Source organism: Dendropsophus ebraccatus, chromosome 5, assembly GCF_027789765.1.
Source record: "Dendropsophus ebraccatus isolate aDenEbr1 chromosome 5, aDenEbr1.pat, whole genome shotgun sequence".
NCBI classification, from domain to species: domain Eukaryota; kingdom Metazoa; phylum Chordata; class Amphibia; order Anura; family Hylidae; genus Dendropsophus; species Dendropsophus ebraccatus.
In genome coordinates, this window is record NC_091458.1 from 127,892,326 (window position 1) to 127,915,390 (window position 23,065).

A 23,065-nucleotide genomic window follows, 5' to 3' on the forward strand; every position below is an offset into this window, starting at 1 on the left:
CACGGCACCGTTCTATGCACCGGAATCGGCCGGTGCTCAAGCACTGGAGGCCGGCCAGGCCGCCCGCAATGGGTGGGAATTCCCTCCCCTGTATGACGCAGCTCCATTCATTCTAACGGAGCTGCGTCATACAGGGGAGGGAATTCCCTCCCACTGGGGGCGGCCTGGCCTACCTCCAGTGCTTGAGTACCGTCCGGTTCCAGTGCATAGAACAGCGCCGTGCACGGGAACCCAGGCACCGGCTTCCCCGTGACTGCGCCGTTAGATCCGTGGGTTCAGCTTTAATAACTTTTGCCATGGTGTCCTATCAGTGATTTCAACTCTTGCCATATTCTAGTACGGAGAATGTTTCACATATTTAAAAAAACAAAATAGGCTGTCAGTGACCAGGTAATGTCTTACCTCTCCCACCACCTCATAGGCAACTCCTGACAGCACTCCTTTTGCCTCTCCAACCCTTCCCCCCAGCTGCTCTGATATTTCTTGCCTGTCCATCCATCTCCTCATCCGGCCGGTGGCTGCACACACAACTTGCCTGCCCGATTCACCTCCTGCCCGTGCCCATATTACCCAGCCAGGAAAATAAAAATAAAAAAAAATAAAAATTGATATCTGCGCATTTTGCTATGAAGCACCGAAAAAGTTCAGGTGCAACTATTTTCCTTCAGAAGTCATGCACTTGGTGAAATTACTTCTCTGTGTGTAGTTGTAGTATCACGTGGTCTGTCAGTTTATACACACCTTTTCTGAAAGGCCCCAGGGCAACACCATTAAAGGGGTTATTCAGCGCTACAAAAGTATGGCCACTTTTGCCTCATTCTTGTCTCCAGTTCAGGTGTGGTTTGCAGTTAAAGGGGTACTCCGGCGGGGGGGGGGGGGGAGAAGAGGGGCTATTTTGGGATCTGGCTGGGGTGGAGGTGGCTCAGGGAAACGACGTCCACTCACCTCCCCAGTTCCAGCGGCGGGTCCCATATTGCGGTGCCTGGCAGCTTCCTGGTGTCTGACATGGGCTCGAGACGTGACGTGACTTGCAACGGATCCCGCCTCTGTCACTGACTGGCTGAGCGGACTTGAGACGTTACATCTCGAGCCCGCATCAGACACCAGGAAGCGGCCGGGCACTGGGAACCGGAGCGTCGCGATACAGGACCCGCCACTGGATTCGGGGAGGTGAGTGGACGTTGTTTCCCTCAGCCACCTCCTCTCTGGCCAGATCCCACAATAGCCCCCCAGCCCCCCCCGCCGGAGTACCCCTTTGAGCTCAATTTACTTCAATGGAACTGAGTTTCAAACCCCACCCAATCTGAAGACAAGAGTGGGGCAAAAGTGGCCATGTTTTTGTAGCACTGGATAACCCACTTAACAAGAAAACACCACTAACCAAACAACATTATGAAGACCATGGAGATCTCCAATCGAGTCAGGGACAAAGTTGTTGAGAAGTCAGGGTTGGTTTAGCGATCCAGTGCTAAAGAGGCACAGAGAGAGAGATGAATTGAGATTTTTTTAATGCCTGCCCCCACCTACTCCTGCCTTTAAAAAAAAAAGCGCTTGGCCAGACTTCTTCTTTAATCAGAGAGGCAGCACAAAGACCAAAGGTAACCCTGAAGGAGCCGCAGAGTCCCCAAATGGAGACTGAAGTATTTGTCCATATGACCACAATAAGCCATTCACTCCATAGAGCTGGGCTTCATAGAAGAGTGGCCAGAAAAAAAGCCTTTACTTATAGGAATAAGAAGGCTCATTTTGAGTTTGCCAAAGGGCAGGTGGGAGACTCCCCAAATGTATGGAGTAGGGGACTCTGGTCAAATAAGACCAAAATTGAACTTTTCAGACACCAAGAAAAACACTCTCTGGGGCAAAACAACACATCTCATTCCCCCAAGACCACCACATGGTGCTGGCAGCATCAAAGGCTGGGAAACTGGCGTCGAGGGGAAGACAGATGGTTTTAATACAGGGATATTCTTGACCAAAACCTTTTTGACAGGGATTTGAGACTGTGTTCACACTGCAGGTTGCAAGCTGCTTGTGGCTTAAGTACAGAAAAAAAACAAAAGGTGCAACAGCAACCCACAGGTGTAAGGGCTTACCGTATATACTCCTCCCAGCGTACACACGGTAAACACCTACTCTGTAGATATTATCAAACAGAGTGTACCATGTCGCCACGTTAAGGCATCTTTGAGACATGGTCCCTATTCTTGCATTTTCACACTAGCAATGGCCTCTCCTGGGCTTTAAAGAGATCATTTGGTTCATATCTGCCCAGTTGTAGGCTTATTGAAGCCCAGGAGAGGCCATTGCTGGTGTGAAAATGCTAGAGTAGGGACCATGTCTCGAGGACGCCTTAACGTGGCGACATGGTACACTCTGTTTGATCAAATAGTTTGCTAAGATCCTCACTTTTCTAAAAAAAAATAAAAAAATTATATTTTAATTTTTAATATCTACAGAGTAGGTGTTTGCCGTGTGTACGCTGGGAGGAGTATATACGGTAAGCCCTTACACCTGTGGGTTGCTGTTGCACCTTTTGTTTTTTGTCTGTAGGGATTTGAGACTGGGACAGAGGTTCACTTTCTAACACGACAATGACCCAAAGCTAAAGTATTTTAAGGGAAAATGTGTAAATGTATTGAATTGGCTTAGTCACGGTCCAGACCTTAATCCAAATGAAAATCCAGGTCAGACTTAAAAGTTTATATTTTCCAGTGGAAATCATCTAACTTGAAGGAGTTGGAGTAGTTTTGCCTTGAGAAATGGGCAACAATCCCAGTAGCAAGTAGAGATGAGCGAACCCGCCGGATTTCTGGTTCATACGAACCAGAAATCTTGGCATCTGACTCCCGCTGTCTGTCGGCTCCGTGCAGCGGGTGGATACAGCCTAAGGAACGCCTAGAAACTGGGATACAGCCAATGCCATAGGCTGTATCCCAGTTTTCCAGGCGTTCCTTAGGCTGTATCCACCCGCTGCACGGAGTCGGCAGACAGCGGGAGTCAGATGCCGAGATTTCTGGTTCGTACGAACCAGAAATCGGGCGGGTTCGCTCATCTCTAGTAGCAAGGTGTTGCAAACTCATAGAGACTTAACCAAAGTGACTTGCAGCTTGTAATTGCTTCAAAAGGTGACTGACTTCAGGGGGATGAATAGTTCTGCACACCAAAGTTTTCTGTAATTACAAAAAATACCAAGGAGGTAAAACATTTTTTTTAACAAGCCACCATATCTAACAGGCATAACCGTACTACAGAAAATTATTACCTATGGACAACCCGCAGCCTACACAGGGCAGTTTTTCAACAGTGGATCTTAGCAAATTATGATGTTACAAGAAAAAAAAAATACCGGAGTCAGCATGTGATCAAAGAAATGGCAGGAACAATTACCTTGAGTCAGTGGATGGCTGCTGGGAGAAGATGGGTGCAGGATATAATGAACAGCTCTTTTGCAGAGCAGGCTATCTCTGAGGTCTCCATGTTAAAGTTTCTGGCAATGACATATTATTCCCATTTGTAATGTGATTTCATTTGCTGTAGCAAACAGATAATGCACTTTTTACAGCCAGATTTGTTAAACCAGATTAGAACTATGATTTCTGATGCTCTCAGGTAGATGTTAAAATGGCAGTGTTCATGCTTGACAACCTAAATGAATCAAAAATGCAATAAAAGAAGAAGCTACTGGAATTGAGCTGTGAGAAGGGAAAATTGTGTGACAGAGTGAAATACAGCATTTCAAGCTATTATGATAAAGCCTGTCACTAAAGGTTAATGCATTCTTACTGATGAGGTCAAGGCCAATAGTTTTCCACTAATAGGGACAGCAATATCTGTTGCAACAATAGGGCTTTGAGATCTGTTATGTGCATAACTATCTGTCATTGAAATGCTCTGCAAGCTAAATGTTTTTCTTTACATGGTTCACAATATACAACAAAATTTAAAGTATACAAAAATCATACTGTGTATATGCAACTCTTGACAAAAAATTTGAAATCAGTACACATACATGTAGAGGCACATTTACCAATGTGCACCCCTGGTGTATGCCATGGAAAAGGCATAGATTTTTATTAATCCGCTACTGCCCCCCCCCCCACGCTGTCCCCAATAAACACTGCCTGCCTCCCCTCCCTGCTGGCCCCAATAAACATAATGTTTGGTCCCTTGCTGCTACCCCCAGTAAGCATTGTCCACCCCACCTCCACTGCCCCCAATAAACATATTGCCACATGTTCACCCGCTGTTGCTCCCAATAAACATATTGCCACCTGGTTTCCTGCTGTTGCCCCCCCCCCCCTCCAAGGAGGGGGCTGATCTTATAGGGGAGGTCACAGCAGCACAGAGGATGTCAGGAGAGGAGGGTGCTGATCTTATAGGGGAGGTCACAGCAGCACAGAGGATGTCAGGAGAGGAGGGTGCTAATCCTATAGGAGAGGTCCCAGCAGCACAGAGGATGTCAGGAGAGGAGGGTGCTGATCTATAGGGGAGGTCACAGCAGCACAGAGGATGTCAGGAGAGGAGGGTGCTGATCTATAGGAGAGGTCCGAGCAGCACAGAGGATGTCAGGAGAGGAGGGTGCTGATCTTATAGGGGAGGTCACAAGGTCACAGCAGCACAGAGGATGTCAGGAGAGGAGGGTGCTGATCTGATAGGGGAAGTCGCAGGGTCCCAACTGCACAGAGGATGTCAGGAGAGGAGGGTGCTAATCTTATAGGGGAGGTTGCAGGGTCCCAGCAACAGAGAGGATGTCAGGAGAGGAGGGTGCTGATCTATAGGGGAGGTCACAGCAGCACAGAGGATGTCAGCTGGCCCCCTCTTCCCCCTCTTATAGATGGTCCCCCTCTTCTCCCCTTATAGATGGCCCCCTCTTCTCCCCTTATAGATGGCCCCCTCTTCCCCCCTGTGCACAGCAGATAACACACACAAAAAAAAACCCCACAACACAACTCACCTGCCATCCGTTCCCCCGTCGAGCCTCTCGCCTCCTGGTCTGGCCCCCGGCTGATGTGCGGCTCTAGGGGGTGTCCCGTCCTATCCCCAGCAGCGCGCGCATCAGAGAGCTCCGCGTGTGGCGGGGACAGCCGGACTCTTGTGACCGCAAGCAAAACAATGTTTGCGGTCACAAGAGAGTGCAGTGGCCGGCCAAACCGCCCGCATTATAATCCGCCATTGATGGCGTATGTTAGGTGTAAGTCCCGCTCGCCTGATGGGCATTCAGAGAGATGTGGCCTTCTCCCACACCCTGGCATAAACCATGGCAGAAATCTACATCTACTTCAGGGCAGGTGTAGAATTTTGTGCCTGCCATGTGGCCGACGCAGGTCCCTCCGGTGTGCATTGAAGCAAAACTTTTAAAAGTGTGAGGTGCAGCTCAGTGTAACAAAAACTTTAAAACAGTAACTGCACTGATACCAGCTTTGTATTTTCAGGGCCATTTCAGTGGCTAGAAAGGGTAAAGGATCTGAAGCCAAGGGTTGGTCCTCATACGGTGCGAGTCTGCAGGCTCCAATTTAAAGGGTTATCCAGCACTACAAAAACATGGCCACTTTCTTCCAGAGACAGCCCCACTCTTGTCTCCAGCTTGGGCGGGGTTTTGCTGCTCAGTTCCATTGAAGTAAATGAAGCTTAATTGTAAACCACACCTGAACTGGAGACAAGAGTAGTGTTGTCTCTAAAAGAAAGTGGCCATGTTTTTGTAGCATTGGATAATCCCTTTAACTGTAAGAGTGAGAAAGGAGCCCAGATAGCTCCCCTTTCCCTTTCTGCCTCCATTATTAAAGCGACTCTGTACCCACAATCTGACCCCCCAAACCGCTTGTACCTTCGAATAGCTGCTTTTAATCCAAGATCTGTCCTGTGGTCCGTTCGGCAGGGGATGCAGTTATTGTCATAAAAACAACTTTTAATCCTACAGCGCTGTGTCTAACGGCCGGGGCTTACATTTGTATATGCATTAGGCTGGCACACCCTCTCTATACCTCCTCCCCGCCCTCCTCATCATTAGGAATACTCCAGGCAGATTGCTTCCTATTCCCCACCTGTGGAAGCCCGGAACACAGGCTGGATCGTTAATACACCTGTGCAAAACTCAAACAGCAGTAAATGTTCCTGGATCATTCATAATAATGAGGAGGGTGGGGAGGAAGGACGGAGAGGTGGTGGCAGCCTAATGCATATACAAATGTAAGCCCCGGCCGTTAGACACAGTGCTGTAGGATTAAAAGTTGTTTTTAGCACAATTACTGCATCCCCTGCTGAACAGACCGCAGGACAGATCTTGGATTAAAAGCAGCTATCCGAAGGTACAAGTGGTTTGGGGGGCAGATTGTGGGTACAGAGTCGCTTTAAGTAGCCAGGGCCGTATTTACCACTAGGCACTCGTGGTCTGGTGCCTGGGGCAACACCAGGGAGCAGGGGGAAAGAAACAACTTTTTTTTTTTCCCCCTTCTACCTCCCATTCAGACTTGCCAGTAAATCTGGTGTGTTTTAAAGGGGTTGGGGAATATGGTGGAATTGTTTAGGACTGGTATGGCAGAGTTATCAAGTCACAGAATGGTGGTATTGTTCAGGTCTGGTGTGGCGGTGTTATCCAGTCACAGTATGGTGGTATTGCTTAGGTCTGGTATGACAGTGTTATCCAGTCACAGTATGGTGGTATTGCTCAGGTCTGGTATGGCAGTGTTACCCAGTCACAGTATGGTGGTATTGTTCAGGTCTGGTATGGCGATGTTATTCAGTCACAGTATGGTGGTATTGGTCAGGTCTGGTATAGCGATGTTATCCAGTCACAGTATGGTGGTATTGGTCAGGTCTGGTATGGCGGAGTTACTGTATCCAGTCACAGTATAGTGGTATTGCTCAGGTCTGGTAGGGCGGTGGTGAATGTGACGCCTGGAGCTATCACTTACCAATCTTGTGGTGAGAAGTTCGTCAGACAATATACAGACTGCTCTAATCATTGATTCAATGTGGAAATTTGTTTGTTTTAAGCAGTTAAAAACTGTGAAAAACGTGATTCAGACAATGTTTCTACATGTAAAGAAAGGCATGTGGCAGAAACCAGGCTCCCCCATGCTCCCCAAGATGGGGCGTCTTCAGGTTTAGTGCCTAGGGCAGCAGCAGCTGTTAATACGGCCCTGTCAGTAGCTGCCTACTAGTGGGGGGAAGGGGTGCTGCAGCCAGGGTTGAGACAGGGCGAGTAAAATGCTAATGATGCTGCCACAGGAGAAGAGGTGAGAAAGGTAAGTATATGGCTGAGACAGTGCTGCAAGTGGTGCTACACTATGTTATTTGATGCTTTTAAGTAGTTACTGTGTGCTAAATTGTGGTCTTTGGCAATGCATAGAAAATTTTGTGTAGTAGTATAGTGTTTGCCACTGCTGCAGTGTAGCATGTGCTGCACTGGAGTATTTGTGGTGTGAGAGTTTTATGTGTGCTGCTAAATTATGCTATTTGGTTGGTGGTGTTAGCAGGGCCGTATTTGCCACTAGGCACCCGTGGTCCGGTGCCTAGGGCGGCGCCCTGCAGGGGGCGGCACCTACAGGGATCAAAATATATTTTTTTTTATAAAAAAAAATATTTTTAAGCCCTGCCGCCCTAGGTACCGGACCGCGGGTGCCTTGTCCGCGGCCGGGGGGGGGGGGGGGGGGGTGAGGGAGGGCGGCACCGCCGCTGCCGCCACCGTTGTGCAGCCCCGGGGCATCCGGGGTGAGCTCCTTCCGGCACACGCTGCCTCTATCTCAGGCCGGCAGCTCACCCCTGCAGCCCCGCAGTGCCCGAACTTCTTCCTGCTCGGCGCGATGACGTCACGAGCGCTGCAGCAGGAAGAAGTTCGGGCACTGCGGGGCTGCAGGGGTGAGCTGCCGGCCTGAGATAGAGGCAGCGTGTGCCGGAAGGAGCTCACCCCGGACGCCACGAAGCTGCTTTGGGGGGACCTGACCGGTCTGCCTCTGCCCCCGGCTGTTCCCTCTTCCCCCCCACAGCTCCTCCCCCTGCCTGTGCCCCCATCTGCTCCCCCTGCCCCCATCTGCTCCCCCTGCCTGTGCCTCCCATCTGCTCCCCCTGCCCCCAATCTGCTCCCCCTGCCTGTGCCTCCCATCTGCTCCCCCTGCCCCCAATCTGCTCCCCCTGCCTGTGCCTCCCATCTGCTCCCCCTGCCCCCAATCTGCTCCCCCTGCCTGTGCCCCCCATCTGCCCCCCCTGCCCTCGCCTGTGCCCCCCATCTGCTCCCCCTGCCTGTGCCCCCCATCTGCTCCCCCTGCCTGTGCCCCCCATCTGCTCCCCCTGCCTGTGCCCCCCATCTGCTCCCCCTGCCCCCAATCTGCTCCCCCTGCCTGTGCCTCCCATCTGCTCCCCCTGCCCCCAATCTGCTCCCCCTGCCTGTGCCTCCCATCTGCTCCCCCTGCCCCCAATCTGCTCCCCCTGCCTGTGCCCCCCATCTGCCCCCCCCTGCCCTCATCTGCCCCCTTTGCCTGTGCCCCCCATCTGCTCCCCCTGCCTGTGCCCCCCATCTGCTCCCCCTGCCTGTGCCCCCCATCTGTTCCCCCTGCCTGTGCCCCCCATCTGCTCCCCCTGCCTGTGCCCCCCATCTGTTCCCCCTGCCTGTGCCCCCCATCTGCTCCCCCTGCCTGTGCCCCCCATCTGCTCCCCCTGCCCCCAATCTGCTCCCCCTGCCTGTGCCCCCCATCTGCTCCCCCTGCCCCCAATCTGCTCCCCCTGCCTGTGCCCCCCATCTGCTCCCCCTGCCCCCCATCTGCCCCCTTTGCCTGTGCCCCCCCATCTGCTCCCCCTGCCTGTGCCCCCCATCTGCTCCCCCTGCCTGTGCCCCCCATCTGCCCCCTTTGCCTGTGCCCCCCATCTGCCCCCCCTGCCTGTGCCCCCCATCTGCTCCCCCTGCCCCAATCTGCTCCCCCTGCCTGTGCCCCCCATGCCTGTGCCCCCCATCTGCCCCCCTGCCCTCATCTGCCCCCTTTGCCTGTGCCCCCCATCTGCCCCCCCTGCCCTCATCTGCCCCCTTTGCCTGTGCCCCCCATCTGCTCCTCTGCTTCCCAGTTGCTCCCTCTTCTCCCCTTGTCCCCCCAGCTTCTCCCCTGCCACCCCAGCTGCCCCCATCCTCTCCCTGCCACCCCAGCGGCTCCCCCTGCCCCCTCAGATGCTCCCCCTGCCTCCCCAGATTCTCGCCCTGCCCCTGCCACCCCCAGCTGCTCCCCTTTCCGTCACCCCAGCTGCTCCCCCCCTGTCACCCCAGCTTTTCCCCCCTGTCTCCCCCAGCTGCCTCCCTTCCCCAGTCCCCCCCCAGCTGCCTTCCTTCCTCAGCCCCCCCAGCTGCCTCCCTTCCCCAGTCACCCCAGCTGCCTCCCTTCCTCAGCCCCCCTCAGCTGCCTCCCTTCCCCAGTCACCCCCAGCTGCCTCCCTTCCCCTGTCACCCCAGCTGCCTTCCTTCCTCAGCCCCCCCCCCTCAGCTGCCTCCCTTCCCCAGTCACCCCCAGCTGCCTCCCTTCCTCAGCCCCCCCAGCTGCCTTCCTTCCTCAGCCCCCCCCCCCTCAGCTGCCTCCCTTCCCCAGTCACCCCCAGCTGCCTCCCTTCCTCAGCCCCCCCCAGCTGCCTCCCTTCCCCAGTCACCCGCAGCTGCCTCCCTTCCCCAGTCACCCCCAGCTGCCTCCCTTCCCCAGTCACCCCCAGCTGCCTCCTTTCCCCAGTCCCCCCCCCAGCTGCCTCCCTTCCCCAGTCACCCCCAGCTGCCTCCCTTCCCCAGTCACCCCCAGCTGCCTCCCTTCCCCAGTCACCCCCAGCTGCCTCCCTTCCCCAGTCACCCCCAGCTGCCTCCCTTCCCCAGTCACCCCCAGCTGCCTCCCTTCCTCAGCCCACCCCAGCTGCCTCCCTTCCCCAGTCACCCCCAGCTGCCTCCCTTCATCAGCCCCCCCCCAGCTGCCTCCCTTCCTCAGCCCCCCCCAGCTGCCCGCCTGCAGACGAGTTGTGGTCAGAGAAGTCTTCATGATGGTTGCGTCAGATGGAGAAGAAAGCAAAAAGTGAGCAACGGCAATGGGAGAAGACGTCACCTGTGAGTCATTAGTAACTGCACTGTAAACACTTCTATAGTGTGCAGAGCCTGTGTACCATTGGGGTCTAAATGGGTCAGTGTATGGTTTGCGGTAGTGTACTGACACAGCCCCGCGTACACTACAGTACACTAGCGCAAACTTTTAAACTAGAATCAAACTACAACAGCTGCAGGCACTACAACTCCCAGCATATGCTGAGGGCTGCAGACTGTCAGTACATGCTGGGAGTTGTAGTGCCTGCAGCTGTTGTAGTTGGGCCCTAGGTGGCATATAAGAATATATAGATCAGTGGGGGCTCAGTGCAGGGAAGTGACCCCAGAACATCACTAATAGGGGATAGAACAAAAACATCTCCCCCTACCATATTAGTGATATTCTGGGGTCACTTCCCTGCACTGAGCCCCCACAGATCTCTGAATTCTGAGTGTATGATGCACCTGGGACCCAACTATAACAGCTACAGGAACTAGAACTCCCAGCATATGCTGACAGTCTGCAGCCCTCAGGATATGCTGGGAGTTGTAGTACAGCGTAGACAGATGTATTGCTGGACCTTCAGGGCTGATGGTTGTCACCCACAGATTGCAGCCTCCAGGAGCCTCTGCACACAGTGATTTATTACAGGGTTGTCCTCTCAGAGACTACAACTCCCAGCATAGCCGGAGAGCTGTATAAATGTAGGGATTTGTCACAGATACAGATGAATTCAGGAAAGTAGCGGGGTCAGCATGTCGTGTCTCACTGGTTCTATATTGGTGGCCCCAGGTGCCCCAGTCCCACACTGGACAGAAGCGGCCCCAAAACTAAGACGTCCCCGGCCTCCTTCCTTCCTCCATCACGTCTGTTTGATGAGAATAGCGGGCATCAAGCAGAGCGACACACAAGTGCCAGGGTATATACCATGCATGTAACCAGCCAGTGCCGGGGGGGGGGGGGGGGGCAGCCAGTGCCGGGGGGGGGGGGGGGCGCCTCAGCAAGCAAGGTGCCTAGGGCAGCATGAACTCTAAATACAGGCCTGGGTGTTAGAGGTAATCCGGGTAATGCATGGTGGCAACCTTTTGGCATTGCTTGGGTCTGCTGGTGATGCCCTGGCGTCACCATGGGTTGGCTGGTGAAATGAGGCCATTTCTATAACTACCTGTGTTAGTTTGTGACATTGATTAATGCATCTTTTTCTACCCTTCTTGTTTAAAACCTGCTATTAACATAAATGAAGTCCTGTTCTGCTTCTACTCTTCACATCTGAAATGGATGATGTACTAGTTCATAATTACTATCTTTTTAATTCCCATTAATACAGTAAGCGTTTTCCTTGTGCTGTGACAGTTTCCAACTCATTTCCTTCATTTGAATAATGAAGGGTTTATTAATCTTCTACATGATAAAATGCTTTGTTCTAAATATGAAACATTCAGAAGTTGAATATGTACATCAATTCTAGAAGCAGACCTAGTCCAATGTTGTTCAGTTGATGTTTGGTATAAGGCTAAGTTCACACTATGTATATTTTCATAAAAAAACAGCCGTAGTTGCAGTTTTGCAACCACGTCTGTTATTTAAAGGGAACCTGTCACCCCCTGTGCCGGGGTGACAGGCTCCCGACCCCCCGCTGGAGCACCCTATACTCACCTGATCCCGCCGGGTCCCGTTTCTGGAGGTGGTCAGGTGACTGAGATATGAGCGCCCGAAGCCCGGCGCGCGCTCCTCAGATAAGTCCAACGCTCATAGAGAATGACAGGCGAGTCCGACGCTCCGTCATTCTCTATGAGCGTTGGACTCATCTGAGGAGCGCACGCATCGGGCGCTCATATCTCAGTCACCCGACCACCTCCAGAAGCGGGACGCGGCGGGATCAGGTGAGTATAGGGTGCTCCAGCGGGGGGGGGGGGGGGGGGGGGGTCGGGGGTCGGGAGCCTGTCACCCCGGCACGGGGGGTAACAGGTCCTCTTTAATGAAATGAAATTAAATTAAATTAGAAGGGCCGGTGTCATACAGCGTGTGAACAAGGCCTAATACTGTAAAATCATACTTCTCCCATGTATGTATTTATTTTGAATGTTTATACATTCTCAGGAAAAGTTTGGGTTAGTTGTGCGCATTAATATGTACAAAATTACATAGCTCATTTTTATTTTTTTTATTTGTACCAAAATTGGAACTCCATTCCTGAAAGAATTGTGGTAGAAACCTGGCAAAATGTGGCAGCCAGCTCCCTCTGTGGATGATACAGGCAAAGCTCCTGTGCCTGTATAATCCTATGGACGTACCTGTTTGTGAAAAGGGACTGCTAATATACAGTGGTTCCTTGGTTTAAGAGTAACTTCGATTGAGGGCGTTTTGCAAGAAGAGCTCACACTTTTTGTAACTTGGTTTAAGAGCATTGCTTTGGTTTAAGAGCTCCCTGTACTGGGTGGGAGGGGGATCGGGGGAGGGGATGGTCTGCATATCGTGTGCATAGAGTGTGTTTGCACATATGCCCTGCTCATTCCTTCATGCTCCCTGAAGTCTCTGTCAGCCCTTGTGTTTCCTATCCTCTCCTTTACTGTACAGTAACTTATAATATCACATATTCAGCAGTTTCTAAATGTTTGTTTCATTTGATTTACATGTTTTCAGAATAAAAAAAATCATTATTTTTGGGGTGTGTAACCTATTGTCTGCATTTCAATAATTTCTTATGGGAAAATTTGCTTTGGTTTGTGAGTGATTCGGATTACAAGAATGGTCCCGTAACGAATTATGCTCGTAATCCACGGCACCATGTACAAATATACCCATTTACAGGAAGGGGTTAAGCAGCATTGAAGGGGTTATGTGTGCTGTGTATTTTGGGATTTGAAAAGTAAACATCCCATACATTTGTAGCCTTTGTGCCATTTTTCCTACTTTAAAAACACTTTAAAGTAATTTAAATGTGATGCACCTATTCTCCCTGTATATTTAGTCAGTTGTTTGCAGCATTATTTCACACAAGTTAAAGGGGTTGTCCGGCGATAAAAAATTATTCACAGAATAACACACATTACAAAGTTATACAACTTTGTAATGTATGTTATGTCTGTGAATGGCCCCCTTCCCCGTGTCCCACCACCCCCACCCGTGTACCCGGAAGTGTGGTGCGCTATACATTACCTCTCACGTGCCGACCACGGTCTCCGATCGTCAGCAGTGACGTCTTCTTCGTGAGTCCGGCGGATCTTCCCGAGTGCCGGCCGCCCTCTGCAGCGTCATCCGAAGCTCAGCCGCGATTGGCTGAGCATAACTGTGCTCAGCCAATCGCGGCTGAGCAGCTGATGACGTGGCCGCGTCATCAGCCGCTCAGCCGCGATTGGCTGAGCACAGTTATGCTCAGCCAATCGCGGCTGAGCTTCGGATGACGCTGCAGAGGGTTGCCGGCACTCGGGAAGATCCGCCGGACTCACGAAGAAGACGTCACTGCTGACGATCGGAGACCGTGGACGACACGACATGCGGTGAGTATAATGCACCACACTTCCGGGTCTAGCGTGGGTGGGGGGAAACACGGGGAAGGGGGCCATTCACAGACATAACATACATTACAAAGATGTATAACTTTGTAATGTGTGTTATTCTGTGAATAATTTTTTATCGCCGGACAACCCCTTTAATAAAATCACAATGCACTCCAAGCACAAAGTTAATATTTAATGAAGATTTTGTTCTGTGATTGCCTCCTAAATTGATGGCCTAATCTACAGTCATATTAGAATTAGTTTGCTGTGGATTCCTTTCCTACTGGAATTTTGTATATAATTTAATATTGCTGTTAACATTTGCATTTGCAATCGCAATTTCTTGTTTCATAGTAAGGAATAGTAAATTTAAATCAGTGGGAAATCATTTGAGGTAAATCATTAAGCATATTCTGTCACAACAGGTTTCCAAAGTATCAGCATTGAATTAAACATAAAAGGATATAGTCGTATCATGATTTTTGTATGCTTAGTATGAACACAGGAAAAGATCCTGGGGTACACTATAAATGTGTCCATAGCATTTCATTGCCAAGCAAAGGACAGTAGAGTGTAAATTTTTTTTTGCATCCCTCTTCTTAGAATGCAACAAAAAAAGGAGTAGAATAGCATAAACTGCTAGTTTTTTTTTAAACATGGTAGCCCATAGCATAGTCAGGTCTGTATTTATAACTTGTGCCGCCCTAGGCTTCCGGACCCCATTTGGGCGATTCCACCATTGTTAGAATTCTTAATGCAGATTTGTCACAACTGTGCAGCAAAACATGCAGATTTGGTTTCAGATTCACTGTGGATCAGCTGCAGAGCGGAGAACAGGGGGAGACGCCACGGGACTGAACTGAGTTAAATATGCAAAATTATTTTATTTATTTTATTATTTATTATTTTATTATAAAATTATTTTTAATGCTTTGTATTCATGCTTACAGAGGGGTTACTACCAGCTTAGAGAGGGATTTCTCTTCAGGGCTTGTCTATTATATGAGGACAAAGGAGGGCCTTACTACATGGCGACACAAAGAAGGCATTACCGTATTTTACGGCGTATAAGGCGACTGGGGGTATAAGAAAATCCCTGACTTTCAAGAAGATTGTCAGGGGTTCGCCTTATACGCCGGAAAATGTTAACCCCTGCCTGACCGCAGCAGGGTTTTACTCGCTGGAACCCTGCTGCAGTCAGGCAGGGGTTAACTGCAGTTAAAGAGGAAAAAAAACAACAACAGTTAACTCGCCTATCTCCCATTCCCAGCAGTCGCTCGTCTTCCGCCCCGTTCCCGGTGCAGGCAGTGTGACTCACACTGTCTGTGCCGAAGATCCCCGAAGCTCTCCCGGCAGCTGAGCGTCCCATCAGAAAAGCTCTGAGACGCTCGGCTGCAGGAAGAGCTTCAGGAGAATGACAGAGGCTTCGGGGTCTTCAGGAGCCTCAATCATTCTCCCGAAGCTCTCCCGGCAGTCGAGCGTCTCCGAGCTTCTCTGATGAGATGCCCGGGAGAGCTTCGGGGATCTCCGGTGCAGACAGAAAAGACATTGATCAGAGAAGATGCTCCCTGTGAGTCACTGGATGTAACTGCATTGTAATCACTTAAGCAGTATGTGAAAGTGATCTTTGTATAGCGAATTTTATTTAGTAATGGTATAATCGCATTTTTCACTATGTAGTGATAATGGTTTTGGTCAAGGTGTGGCAATAGTATTTGTTTCTTATATATTGGTATTATTGGTAATATTGGTCTAGGTTTAGTGGATTTGGTCAGTAACAGTGTGACAGTGATATGTATGGTGATAATAATAGTGCTGTTCTGCAGTGACTTCTACACACTGAGGTCCCACAAAGCATTCATTGTACAATGCACCTAGGACCCTCCAACTACAACCGCTACAAACACTACAACTCCCAGTAGCTATCAGGATATGCTGGGATTAAAAGAGGAAATGAACAGACAATTTTGTAGAAGGATTTATTTATTGATGGACTTTCAGGGCTGATGGTTGTGGGAATTGTAGTAAGACTGGGGAAACATGTATCCAGCCATAGGCTATATCCATGTTTTCCAGGACTCCCTAGTGCATCCAACTTTTTCAGCCACCAGTAATCAAATGCCGAACGATCGGACTGGAGCATGCTTGAGTGGCACTCATCTCTAGTAAACTCCATAAAGATTCATTCTCCTCCCACCCTCCAATATAGATCAGATTGCTACTTGTTTCCATTCCACTGCATTTAAAATGTGTTTGTCAATACATTTTGTGGCAAATAAATGGTGCTGTTAAAAAATTGTAACTCATGTTCCAAAAACAAGCTCTAATACAGCTATGCCGAAGTTATTGCTCTTTGAATGCGGAGTGAAAAAAAACGAGACCAGTATCACCAAATGTCTCTTTAACAGGAGAGAGTTAATCATCACATGCCAATGAAAAGCAATGAGTTTACTCTCATTAGGACCTATATACTTTAGTGATGTACTTCTTTGTATAGAGATGCAGCTATGTCTGCAGGTATTCTTGTGCAATTATCATAGAACACTATCAGACGTTTGTAATGTTCAGTGATTTTTTTTTTTCCATATGGTGGAACAGGTGCAGTGGGAGGCCATACTGGTTATCGTTCAGCTTTCCCAGAAACTAATAACAAGGAACAGATAAGCAAACAAATCCAGGGCTTTAGGTATTAAATGTTCTGAATCATAAATACATTTCAGATAAACCTGGCAACCCGCAAGCATAACATTAGCTAAAGGGTCTAAGTTGCCATTTTTATGCTGCATTTGTGAATGTCAAGATGCCAGCTTATATGGGATAAATTCCTATTTTGGTTACCAAAGGTTCATTCTGGTCTCAGTGGCTTACTGTTACGTAATCCAGTCCTTGGATTGTTGTCTACATACTGTAGGACAGCAAGAGAATACGTTTAGTTCTAATCATTTTAATAAAAATGTTTACCACACAGAAAACAGACATTGCTTTATCATCCACTTTTGGAATCTACGTACATTTTATAGCTATTTTTATTCTCTGTCAGGCAGCACCAAAGCCTCAAGGTCACAAAGACAACAAATCCCCAAAACAACCACACCCATTTAGTCAGGCAAACATATGCACTATAGTTATAAGATGTATGTGTGTGTGAGCCATATTTTTCTTTTGACAGGACTTTTAGAATTCTCTGCAACTATCGACTAGTGTAATTAAAATGTTCTATCTGAGCTTGATTTATGAAGAAGATTTATACTGAAAACTGGCTTTGTCCTTTTTCTACTAAAACAAACAATTGAGACATTTATTGCTGTTGGTGTGATAGCATATCTAACATCTACACAGTAAGCAAAGTTACAGCAGTAAGCGAGCGCTGATCTGCTAGATCGGTACTCACTTACAGAGCCTATTATATGTCTCGATTATCGTGCATCAAGAGCTGTACAGACACTGTTAGCGATGTCCGTGCAGAACTTGCATTACAAGTGAAAAATAATAACAATGTACCTACCTGCCCACATTCCCTAGGTGTCATCCAGCCTTGTCTGTGGGATTCCCTGGTCGCTGCAGCTCATACCGCTGATCCTGTGTCTGATGTGACAGGCCACTCAGCCAATCACTGGCCGAGATGGACAGTGCCGCAGCAAGTGATTGGCTGAGCAGCTTGTCACTTCAAGGACAATTTCCATAGTTTAAAGACAAGTACTGTAGTTGGCAATGGTGATTGGGGAATTACGGAAACAAAGCAGGAGAACACTAGGGAAACATGTACAGTTAAATATAAGGTTTTCTTTACCCTCGCACCAGCTGTTGTCTGCGCATCATTATTACACCTAACAATGTGTGGTCGGGGGCTGATGATTTTTAAACATGTTGAAAGACAACGATCGGCTGATCAGTTCCCCCGCTGATTGTTGTCTTTATTACACAGGACAATATCAGCCTAAATCGGCCTGATTCAACAGATAAATGCTTCTTCTAATAGGGCCCAACACACCAAGGTATCCCGCTTTTTTATTGCCTTGCATGATATACAGTGCAATCGGAAAGTCTTTCACATTTTCACATGACCATGTTGTGATTTTGGTCTAAAATGAAATAAAAAATTCACATTTTCCCCTAACATTCTGCTCTCAATACCCCATAATGACAAAATGTAAACAGAATGTAAAAAATCTTTGTTAATTTATTATAAAGGAAAAACTAAAATATTGTCATAAGTATTCAGTTGAGTACTTGGGTGAAGCACCTTTTGGCAGTAATTACCACCTGAAGTTTTCTTGGTTATGATGCCACAAGGCTTGCAAACATGGGTTTGGGGATCTTTTGACATTCTTCTATTTAGATTTTCCCAAGTTCTGTTAGGTTGGATGGGGACCATCGGTTGACGGTCAATTTTCAGGTCTCACCAGAGATGATGAGTGATGATCAAGGCATGGCTCTGGCTGGGCCATTCAAGGACAGTCACAGATAGAGTTGTCCCTAAGCCACTCCAGTGTTGTCTTGGCAGTGTGCTTGGGGTCATTGTCTTGTTGGAAGTTGAACCTTTAGGCCAGTGTATTCTGTCTGGATCAGGTTTTCACTAAAAATATTAAAATTTATAATACATTCCTGGGGCTGCATAGAAAATAATAGAACATCCTATTCTTACTACCTCTTGCGGCTTCTTTGAATCCTGCTGCTACTTTCGAGATGGACTTGGACTCTCGGCAGTGAGAACCAATCACTGACTGAAACGGGACAGCACCATGACCAGTTATTGGCTAAGCAGGCTGTCACTGCTGAGATGAGTCTTTATATTTTTTATTCTGGTAGTTCTTATATACAGTTGCAAAATAGTTTTAGGCTATGTTCACACTACGTAAAAGTACGTCCGTTGTTGCCATCCGCACATTGCCTTGCCTTCTATGGGATCCTGGCCGGAGCGTATACACATCGTATACACTCCGACCGGGATCCTGTGCGGCACCGCAAATAACTGACATATCAATTTTCTGCAGCCGCAATTCAATGAATTGCAGCCGTAGGAAACCCTGTCAGTTCACACAATGAAGCAAGTGGCTCCGGCCGCTAGATTCATTGTGTGCTGTGGGAGGTTCTGATGCGGGCGCACGCTGATGCACCCACATCGGAACCCTGCGGCCAAAAGATCATCCGACCGGTACTGCAGTACCAGCCGGGATGATCCGTGCAGAGACCGGCCTTTCCTTAAACCGGACGGTCTCTCACGTTGTGTGAATATAGCCTTAATAGGGAAATCTACAAATTTTGCGATGTTTAAGTTGTTTCTCCAAATTCAACAGACAGTGGATTTTAGAGTGCCCTAGAGTGCAGTACTTTGATCAAAAATGCATTCTGTTTTTAAAGAGATATTCCCATCTTAATAAACATACTTAAACTGGGGTTTGTCAAGGTAATCTTTTTTTTTTTTTTTTTTTTTTTTTGCAAATACATTCAATTACCAAACCTAGCCCCTTCTCCTGGTATGCAGAGAACTACCCCGTGGGTAAGGGTCTTGATCCCTATTTGGGGGGGGATCAGACATGGTTGCTATGTATCTTGTGGTATTTGTTTTTTGTTCCTGTGTGTGTTTTATATTTCCAAACATTTGTTGTCACTATTATTGGTATAGTGTGCCAATTGGTCTTTTCTGTAGAATCCTTATTGTTTTAATAAAGCATTGCTGTATTAATCATTATTCAGATTTGTGATCTTTTTTGCATGACTTCTTGGGTCCATGCATACTACAATGGTACCACTAAAAACACTGGGACCCCACTAAGCACTGTCTGTAAAGACTCATCACTCACTGTGGCCTCCAGTCCTTTGGATTGCTACTAGTGGACAAGCACAAGCCTTCTGCCACTATGAACAAGCCACTTCAACCTCCAACACACCATTGCTACTATGATGGACAAGTTGCTCTATCCTTCATTTCACTCACATGCCACCAATGGACAAGCCCAGGCTTACTAATTACATAGGTCAGTTGTTTGTCTTCCAGATGAAATAAGGCCACCATCTACACATAGCTCTAGTTGTCAAACCACTCACTTTTATCTGCTTCATCTTTCCCCCCTCATCAGTGTTGTGATTCAGCATTCCAGAGTCACATCGCAAACACCAATGTCAGTGCCAGGCTCTTCTTGGACCTACAATGATGCCTAACTATCATTCCTGTTGCCAGGTACTATGACAAGACATGGTATTGCTCCTTTGAACTGCACCTTACTAGTCCAGTAAGCACAGAAACCTTGAGGTGCACAGAGATGCATTGCACAATAACAGAGCATATGTATATACAGTATATAACATTTACATTATTTGTACAAAGCAATAACAAATAAGTAGTTTCTTAATGTGAAACATGTATTCTTTTACCATGGGGAGAAAGAGGCTGGAGGCATAATGTTTACCTCTCTCCCCCCCCCCCCTTACATTGTGTCTTGTTTTTTAGTGGCCTCCAGTGACAGTGAAAGTGACTCTGAATTAAGTTCTTCAAGCCAAGATGAAAAAGATGCCAAAGATGAGAAGCCCCGAAAAAGTAGAATTGACTCTGGTAAGTTGTAGAAACTAATGAGGCATCAATTCCAGCCAGATTAAAAGATTATTTTTTAACCTAACCAAGCCTCTTGCCACATTTTAAAAGACAGCAGGAGGGACTTACTGTCATCAAACGGACAGTACCAGCAGTTCTGTATGACGCCGCTCCATTCATTCTAAGGGAGCTACGTCATACAGGGGAGGGAATTCCCTCCCACTGGGGGCATCCCGGCCCGCCTCCAGTGCTTGAGCACCGGCCGGTTCCGGTGCATAGAAAGCTTCCCCGTGCCGGTGCCGTTCGATCAGTGGGTTTAGGTTAAAGTTTAAAACTGATGGTTAGGGCAGGAAAGTGCAACTAATAGATTTTATAATAGATTGGTGCAAAATTCTGTGATAATATTAACTGCAGGAGAATATGTGAATTAAAATTTTCTGTATATCTATCAATCTGTAAAGGTATAGTCCAAAGAAAAGCTGCACATCCAAGCAGGTGGGGATGTAGGTGCTTGCAACAAAAGTCCCCAGGCCTGAAGTATAAAAAAGAAAAAAGGTCAGCAGCACACCAACTTGTAATGAAAACGTGGTTTATTAAACGTTACAATGTTTCAACGCTCAGTCACTTTCAAGCATGCCATTTTGTAACTATGCATCTTTGAATGGAATAAACCATGTTTTCATTACAGGTTGGCGTGTTGCGGACCTTTGCTTTTTGGTGTCTGTACAGTAAGATTGTTATTTTTTTCTCTTTAGTTTCAAGTACAGAACCTTCTGTAACTTTGGCTGGTCATCACAAGAAACATTTTGGTGGAATGCACTCTAGTGGCTTATCAGGTAGTTTGACCAGCCTTGGCAGTGAGCACGGAGGTGCAATAAGCGCCACTGAAAGCTATCCTGGAGAATTTATTGAAGGCTACGATAGCGACATCAGCAGACGTGGTCCTGGTGAGGGTTTATCTAATTACTTTTTATAATTAAGCAATACACGTATAATATATATACAAAAAAAACTTGTTTGTACAAAATGCATTATGTAACAAGGGCACAGCTGGTATTACTGTAATTATAATGACTTAAACTCTAAAAGTAATGCATTGTTTATCCAGCACAGTTAATACTAAACAAAAAAAAACTTGAATACTAATTTGACTAATTTTGGACACCTCCCTGTAAAAATAACAATTGATCATAAAGTATCGTGGACAACAAAATAGTACCAATAAAAATTATAGTCTTCTCTAAAAAAAATACAAATAAATCTCACATATCCACAGAAAAAAAGTGTACTAATGTACTAAGTATGGCAAGTTAAAGGGTACCTTTTAGCACAGACGCTGCTAGACTAACAGCAGCATCAACTTCCAATCTGGAAGATCGTGTATCATTGGTAATGCAACTTGTGGCAGAACTGCGTGCAACCTCCTTTGGATTACAAGGGAGATCACCTGCATTTCTGTTACGTGCATTTGGAAGGAGAGTTATAAACAATGGGCCCCTGGCATATGCCAGGGAGTAGGCCTTCTACCACTTCAGATTTATCATGATTTACATTTACTTGCAGGTGTAAATCATGATACAAACCTACAGCTGATCCCGAGAAGGTGTATATATGCGCTGCAATGCCTGCGCCAGGCACAGGGCTGGTCAGCTTTACGAAGAGGCGTATGCCTCTTAGTAAATCCGCCCAGGGAAATAGGGGGGGGCTTTATTTCAGACTGGCGTACGAGTATGCCAGTTTTGATAAATCTCCCCTTTTATTTCCACAGATATAGCATGATAAAGGCCAGAAAACCAGGATTACATCCATAATGCTTTATTCGGTCTTCATGCTAAGCTGTTAAATCTGTATTTTATGTGAAGACCAAATAAAGCATTATGGATTGAATCTTGGTTTGCTGGCCTTTATCATGCTATATCTGCTGAAGCAACGGACAGGTGGATTTCCTGCAGGTGTGGTGATCAGAAAATTTCTCTTTATTTCCACACACCACCATGCATCTAGCTGCAGCAGCTAATTGATGTGAAGGATGACGCTTCCTTGGCCTCTTCCTCTCCCATGCAATGGGTTCCAGTGTTGTCTTCTGACAATAGTAGTTGTGACTCCTCACATCTAAGGACCCTATTACACAGGACAATTATTATGTGGAAAATCGTTATATCGTACAAATTTAAGCAATAATCTTTACATGTGTATGACTTACGTGAAGTTGTTAGTGTGTAGTTGATTGCTGACCATAAAATTTTTGTTAAAAGTTCGCTAATTGTTCAACATATGTACACATTGCATGCTCGCTGGGATCAGAAGGAGTATAGAGTATACAAACGATCGTAATAACAATCAGTAACTTAACAACTATTGTTTTGTGTATTATGGGGAACTATTTCAGGTCATTCACAAAAACGGGGGGCCAAAGATTTGAAGCCAAAGCCAGAAATGGATTTAAAAAGAGGAAAAATCTCATGCTTTCCTTTCTGACCTGATCTCTGTTTATAGTCTGTTTCTGGCTTTGGCTTCAGATCTTTGGCAGATAATCTGTCAGATAATGTTTCTGTGTAAATTAGTGGCAACTTCATCTTTATTGTAACAATAGTTTGTTCAGTTTTTCCCCCCCTCTTTTTCTTATTTTCTGTTACATGATCACCAGTGGGTGATTCTTTGCACTGGGAAGGATTGCAGCGAACCTGACTTGGGAGTGGTAAATGGTCATCACTCACCAAGTGTAAATTTGATTTCTATAGAGCACTTTTTTGTTATCTGGGGACTAGAAACTACAGCTGCAGATTTTCATCTTTTATCCTTTCATTTCTATGTTATGTGATAGATCAACACAAAGTACCAAGCAATACAAAGTCAAGTCAAGTGCAAAGAAAGTGATACGTGGTTTTCAAAATTTGTTTTAACATAAATATCTGGAATGTGTGGCCTGCATTTGTATTCAGCCCCCTGTACTCTGACATCCCCATTGGGACCAATTGCCTTTAGAAGTCACCCAA

General features: G+C 47.3%; 1 protein-coding gene across 5 annotated transcripts in view; it reads left to right on the plus strand.

The window, feature by feature from the left end:
• RPH3AL (rabphilin 3A like (without C2 domains)) overlaps positions 1 to 23,065 on the plus strand; it is a 140,552-nt gene that overhangs the window by 111,131 nt on the left and 6,356 nt on the right. For all 5 annotated transcript variants that reach the window (XM_069971213.1, XM_069971212.1, XM_069971209.1 and 2 more), the window contains 2 exons: positions 19,989 to 20,090; positions 20,825 to 21,016. In XM_069971213.1, the coding sequence (XP_069827314.1) occupies positions 19,989 to 20,090; positions 20,825 to 21,016 (294 nt within the window). The remainder of the gene's footprint in view (positions 1 to 19,988; positions 20,091 to 20,824; positions 21,017 to 23,065) is intronic.